The sequence below is a fragment of the Euleptes europaea genome, chromosome 1, assembly GCF_029931775.1.
Source record: "Euleptes europaea isolate rEulEur1 chromosome 1, rEulEur1.hap1, whole genome shotgun sequence".
In the NCBI taxonomy this organism is placed as follows: domain Eukaryota; kingdom Metazoa; phylum Chordata; class Lepidosauria; order Squamata; family Sphaerodactylidae; genus Euleptes; species Euleptes europaea.
In genome coordinates, this window is record NC_079312.1 from 21,593,290 (window position 1) to 21,599,977 (window position 6,688).

The 6,688-nt window shown below is 44.2% G+C and overlaps 1 protein-coding gene across 1 annotated transcript; it reads right to left on the reverse strand.

Moving 5' to 3' along the window:
- Positions 1–311: 311 nt before the first annotated feature.
- On the reverse strand, positions 312–6,348 carry LOC130486982 (zinc finger protein RFP-like). Its single transcript, XM_056860305.1, has 8 exons — positions 6,259–6,348; positions 5,471–5,896; positions 4,523–4,618; positions 2,628–2,858; positions 2,408–2,430; positions 2,004–2,119; positions 1,823–1,861; positions 312–853 (listed from the first exon to the last, which is right to left on the reverse strand). Exons 1-8 carry the CDS (start codon positions 6,346–6,348, stop codon positions 312–314), a joined length of 1,563 nt encoding a protein of 520 aa, XP_056716283.1.
- Between the last annotated feature and the right edge of the window lie 340 nt (positions 6,349–6,688).

Consider the following 6,688-nt stretch of genomic DNA (forward strand, 5'->3'; position numbering starts at 1 on the left):
TTAAGATCAAAGATATAATTATCACTGCTTAACAGTTACTATTTTACCACCATTTTAAATATTTTCTATTATTTTTAACTTTGCGGTCGTTTATAATATTATATGTATATTCCTTATCTTTTCTTTTTCGTAAGAAAATGGGACCATGCTTTTTTCACGTTTTTTAACGAATTGAAATAAATCTTTAGAAATAATAAAAAAGAGAGAGTATAGATCCTTCCCTGTCTCTTCAGCAGCTAGAGAGAAACTGATGAAATGTCACCTCTTTCCAGGGTTGTGGAACCCACCATAGTGATGACTCTCCCTGGGATTCAGCATTTCAGTGTGTTGGATCCTCCAATGAAGAAATAGGGACGGAGCATCTTTCCAGAGAATGAGGTTGAAGGGAAAGTGAAGAGCTTTTGATTTGAAGCAACAGAAAAAAACTCAACACAACCTGCTTCATAGTCCAGGAGCACCCGGATCTTTTGAAGAATGCCGCAAGATAACTTGACTGACTGAGAGGAAGTCGAAGCACATATCTGCCAATCTGTCCTACCATAATAACTATTATAATTCCCTACTGTCTGCACAATCCAGAATCCTTCGTTAGGATTAAGGATGATATTTCCCTTCCTCTTCACTGACTCACTAGCTACACCCACAGCCCACACTGCCTGTCCATACCCCAGTTCCACCTCCCACCAGTGTCTTCCTGAGGTGAATTTCTCACGGCCCAGCACACTTTGATGAGTATCAAATCTCTCAGGGTTGTTGGGCAGTTTCTGCGCTGTCTGTCCCCATGTCAAAGTCTTCAGATCCTTAGACAGAATGAGGTTAGGATGTGCTGTGTCTGGATCCAGAGTCACGTTCACTGTGGGACAGAGAAAGAGGAGGCTTCTTGGAAATCAGGGAAAGGATCACCATCAGCTGCTAAAACCCAAGTCAGAAAACCTCCTTTCTGGAAGGTCCAACAGCAACTACAACGAAACATTCCTTCAAGATGAAAAAACTGCCTGATGAAGTTATAAAGCGGCCAGTGAATCCATATACTAATAGCAAAGTTTTGGCTAAATCTACAGATACCTAAATCTGCAGATCGGGGCAACACAGATGCTCAGCAGACTTTTCTGCAAATGGGGGACTCACCGTGTTTGTAGAAAAATCTGAAATGTTTAACTTTTTGCCCAAATTAAAATAGTTTTTTTTTAATCTACACTTTGCTTTTTTTTAATCTACACTGCTGCTGTGGCAATGGAGCCCAGGTGCCAGTCCGGTCCCAGCCACTGTGGCAGAACCCAGGAGATGCTGACAGGTTATTTGCGGTGGTGGCAGAGCCCGGGAGCTTCTCCAAGCCTGTCCTTAGTGATTACTGCTAGTGAAATTTTCCCAGTGCTAACTGCTGCACCCCAAGCTACTTTTGTGCCCCATGGATAGAGTACACAGGAACCGTACATCTTGGACGGGCCAGATGGATTGAGAAAAACAGGATGCTGGGTTGGAAAAAAGTTTAGCCCCCTTCCCTGGCCACAGCCTTAATCAGTCCACCCCTCATAGCTGCCTTTTACCTTTAACCCCCTCCAGGAAATCTGTACTTTGACCCTCAGCCACTACACCAACTCTCATCTACCTGCCAGCCCCTACCCCTTCTTGTTATCCTTCCCATTCCCTCTCCCCTGGATAGTGTAGTTATTGTTCAAGTCTTGGGGAAACTGTCTCTCTCTGTAAGCTGAGGCCCTTGTCTAATGCTGCATGACTGAATCTTTGAAAAAAGGGATTTTCGGTTGAACCTAAATCTCTTATGAAGAGATGGAATCTCCTTAATTTCAGGCAGAAGAGTTACCTTTTGTCAGTGCTTCAACCAGTATTTTATCCAGAGACTCTGTTAGGGGAAGAAAAGACAAAATATGTGGGGAATTATTAAAAAAAAGAAAAAGAGTACAGAAAGTTAGATGCTCTTTAATAAGTAGCCTAGGTCATTTGGAGGTCTGTATTCCGGCCCCCCTCCACAGGATGTCCAATACCTTCACATTCTTTCAGAGCCTTTTGTAATGCAGGAGTTTGCTCTGGGTAAATCCGGAGGGTCTGCTTCAGTATTGGATGCAATTCCACCAGTTGCCTTTCAGGTGTCTTCTCATATCTGGAAGGCAAAAAAGAGAAGCCTGAGCAGGTCTTTATTCAAAAGCAGACCCACTCACAAAAAGGCATCTTATTTCAAGGCTACAGTTCTTCCAGTTAATTTTAATCTTGTAGGGAGGAAACCATCCTCTGGACTATTTTTTTCTCCTTAGGACCAAAAGGGGCTTTAGCAAAAGAAAAGGCTGACTGTGCACAGAATCTGTGACCCTGTAGAAATGTTTCAAAAAATAACACGCCTGAAACTCTTCCACAAAAGAAACAGAAAGGGGCATGAGAAAGAATCACGTACCTGCTCAATACAGTTTTGGGATCCTGAAAAAGAGTGGGAGAGAGAAATGGGTCTTAGTTACACAGAAAACTCACTGGGCTTCTTGGTATTCTACAGGGGATCTGTTATTTCTTCGCCCTCTTTCTAGGAGAACCAACGGCCATCCCCAGGATCAAGCTCTCTGTATTTCCACTCTGAGCTTTTTACTGCCTTTCCCATGGCAAGAACTTTGATTTCGCACCTGCACAAATACGTTTTCGGGCTGCTGAAACTTCTCCTCCAACTCTATGATTAGGTGATTGAGATCTGAGATTTCCTCAGAGAATCTAGTGAGGTTTTCTTTGTCCCTCTTCTCCAGCTCTTCCTCCATCTTCTCCAGCTGGGACAGCCTGAGCTGTTCTTGTTGCTCAAGATAATTGCGCATCTGCTGAAAGGCCAACTTGGTCTTCTGCTTCTCTGATTCCAACATTACCTGTAGGAAGCACACGAAAATCGAGGGTGGTGGGGAGGCAGATCCATTCAGGAAGGAAAATCAAGTCCAGCCCCCAAGATTGGAACAATAAATAAATCAGATTATATAATCAAGCGCTGGAGGGAGGGCATCTCTGACACAATTCTTAGCTGCCGTCCTTTCAAGAAAGACACGTTAGACCTGATTCAATCCATTTGACTTTTCCAATAATGATCTATTGTTTAGTTGGCTGAAGCAGACCTCTCTCTTACTGGGGAATGGATGTTTGGTAGCTGGATCTGCTGCCCTCTAGGAATGCCAGTTTGCCTCCACCTATGCTCTATTTGCCCATTTTTAAATAAAGCAAATATCACACAAATCTCCTCTCCGAGGTTCTTTCTGCATTGTTAACATATGCTTAATTTTTACTTGAACCTATCAATAATCTACATATAATATACTTCATATTATCATCACCTGTTGCTGCAGAAATCTAAGGATGAATGTGCAGGCACAAACCTAGTTATACAAGTGAGAGAATAATAACCGCTCATGGCTGAGATCTCGGTTGTCTCACTGAACGAGGGTGTCAGAAGCCTCCCAGAATACCCACTGTACACTTTCCTCACTGAAGTGCCATGTTTCCCTCTTTCTACATTCCCCCAAACTACATTGCTACCAGGATCACTCTAGCTCCAACTCCAGTTAAATCCCCACTTGGTAACTAAGGCCAAGTAGCATGAGCGTTAATCCCTAAAATGATTCGGTGACCGCGTTATCATCATAGCTATACTGATTCCATCAGCTGGCCTGGACACCTGAAATTCCCTGAAGCTACCTCTTGCAACGTCTTTGTCCAAACTTTCCCCAGCCTCCCCCACCCTGTTTTGTTTTAAGTATTCTGGTTATATGTTTTATCTCCCAATACATTAATTGTATAATATAAACTAGTTGTCTAGTATCAGGGAGTGGTAGTTTAAGTGCTATGGTTATTTTAAAGTTGTATATGCTTTTATTTAACATTTCTTATCTCTACTGTGCGTAATATAGTTGATATATTTTTGTTGTGTGTTTTTGTTATGAGCCACCCTGAGCCCACTTGGTGAGGGGGGGCACAATATAAATTATTGTTATTATCTTATTATCTCAGAAGAACCACTGACAACACAGAAGAACTGCAGAAAAGGAGTTTACAAAATACGATTAGTAAGGACCCACTTTATTTTAAGGAACATATAGGGTTCAACACACACAACAAACCTAACTTTTCCTGTTCTTATCGCTATCTTCTTTTCCTAACTACCTTACTTTATAAAAACCCTATATAACCTAGCCTAGCTCTACATAAAACTATTTTACACAAAATTACTTTCATTCTTAACCTCTTTCCAGTATAGGTATCTCCTCAGTTTAATGCCAATAAAGGCTTCGTATGCGGTATCTCCTCGGACCCCCATCACATCCTCACACGCAATCAGAACACTTCATTCCCAGTTCTCTCATTGGTTCTTTCTCCTGTCACTCAAAGGCACTCCTCTCCACACACACTCCCCCCCGCCCTGGCCAATATTCTTAACTTTTCAACCACCTTGTCAAGAATGCAATTACAACCTTTACAACACTATCTACCCATCTTATATGCATTATGTCACACCCATCCCCAACACATGACCCTTGACACCTACCAGAAATGTATGGCTTCTCTGGTCCTCTGCCATTTTCTCTTCCTTAAGCTTTTCTCTCTCGCGCTCCAGAAATTGAAGCTCGGCCTGGATCTTTTTCTACAGAAACAGAGAACGACCTTGCGTTGCTCTAGGTGAGGTTAGTTCCACTGAACCTGCCGTGAATGCATAAAGCTGTATCTGATTTAAACATGAAGGGGTGAGAGAGATTTGGCTTCGGGAGGTTCATGCAATTTGCCAAAGGACCTTGGAGGAAAACAGGAGGTTTCTCTGCGACTCCTTCCCCTCATCCCAGTCTCAAGCTGGTGATCTTCTGAGAACATATAAGAACTTTAGTGAAAAGTCACATTTTGGGTATGGAGCCACAAGTTAAGTTTAGAAAGCTATCATCTATATCTTGTTTCTAAACTTAGGCCAATCTACTTGCGGATAACAAAAAACAGGACTGGACAATAGAGTACAGGAGAGGGTTCCTAGAAAGAGCACAGGATGCCTGCCAGTCCCTTCCTCTCTTCTCTGCTGATGTCCAGCCATGGAATGGGTAAGGAGGAAGGAATGCAGTGGGAAGCGGAGCAGAGGAAGGAGGAGACAGGTAGGAGAGGATCCCCTTACATTTGTGAGTGGGGGGAAGGCAAAGGAAGTTCTCTCCTTCAGCCCCATTTCCTGTGTCAACCTTGTGCACGCATGCACATGTGAAACATGGGATGTTCACGTCATTCTCACATAACGGAGGACATGGCGGGAGTAGTGTATGCATGAGCAGGGTCTCTGCGCTCTCAAAACTGAACACATGGCACCTTCTCCAGAAGGGCGGGAACAAAAGTGGTAGGGAATTGCCTCTCTTCGGTCTATTTCAAAGTGAATTAAGTATCAACATATTCTAAAGCACGACAGAACGTTCTGAGCTGTCTTTCCGGATCTAGATAGCCAACCAGCGTAATGCTTTCCTACCTTATACTCTAGGAAAGCTTCCTCCATAGGAAGCACACTGTGATTTCGGTGCCCCGTGGATCTGTCACACACCAAACAGATGGGGGCTTGGTCATTGTTGCAAAAGAGTTTCAGGGCCTCCTGGTGCATTTCGCACGTGCCCCACTTCCCCTCGGTTCCTTTTCCCGCCTGAAGTTTCTTCACAAGTTCCACCAGGTTCGCCAGCTGCCGGTTTGCCCTGAAGTTCTCTTGCTGGAAAATTTCTCGGCACTGAGGGCATGAAGGGGCTCTCTCGGTCTCCTCCCAGCACTGGGTGAGGCAGGCTTGGCAGAAATTGTGCCCACAGTCTAGCATCACTGGCTCTTTGAAATATTCCAGGCAGATGGGACAAGCCATTTCCTCACGCAACTCCTTGATGAGTCGGTTGGCTGCCATTACTTGTTTTCTCTCTCTAAAATGTAAAAAAAAAAGCCTAGATTTTGTTTTTGATTTCAACGCCACCTAGGTGTTTTTCTAAAGATGCCTCATCTTTAGATGTTTATTTTGGGGGATAGGGGAACGATACTAAGCAGCAACCTGTAAGAGGACAAAAATAATGTGGAGGAACGGCCATTGACTAAAATAAAATTAAATATGTGTGTCTGTTATGAGGTGGGGGAGGGGGTCCCATGGGGGCCAGTCATCGGCACCATACCTCTCTTAGCCCAAATGGAAACAATATTGGATGGGCTGAAAGTGGTGTGTCATCTCTGGATGGAGGCAGAATTACAAAGGGGTGAGTGGCACTGAAGGGAGTGTCGAGGCAGAACTTGCCTTGGGGGAGATCCCTGCGGACGTGGTGGGCACCGCCGCCTGACTCCTGGGTACCCCTTCTTCTTCTTCATCGCAAATAGAGACATCTCAGCCTGAAGTAGCTGGGGATTTGGCGTCACTTGTAAAGACAAGAAATCAAGATGATGAAGAAGTTGGTTTTTATATGCCGACTTTCTCTACCACTTAAGGGAGACTCAAACCGGCTTACAATCACCTCCCCTTCCCCTCTCCACAACAGACACCCTGTGAGGTAGGTGAGGCTGAGAGAGCTCTAACAGAGCTGTAACTTGCCCAAGGTCACCCAGCTGGCTTCGTGTGTAGGAGTGGGGAAACAAATCCAGTTCACCAGATTAGCCTCCATTGCTCATGAGGAGGAGTGGGGAATCAAACCCGGTTCTCCATATCAATTCCACTGCTCCAAACCAC

What these genes read in the sequence shown, in the direction of transcription:
- LOC130486982 (XM_056860305.1), bottom strand. Translation starts at nt 6,348, where the DNA reads ATGTCTCTATTTGCGATGAAGAAGAAGAAGGGGTACCCAGGAGTCAGG. An exon ending in AGAGAAGCCATACATTTCTG is followed by an intron (nt 2,859 to 4,522) that starts GTAGGTGTCAAG and finishes TGCTTCCTACAG; the next exon opens with GTAATGTTGGAATCAGAGAA. An exon ending in GGTTGAAGCACTGACAAAAG is followed by an intron (nt 854 to 1,822) that starts GTAACTCTTCTG and finishes TCTGTCCCACAG; the next exon opens with TGAACGTGACTCTGGATCCA.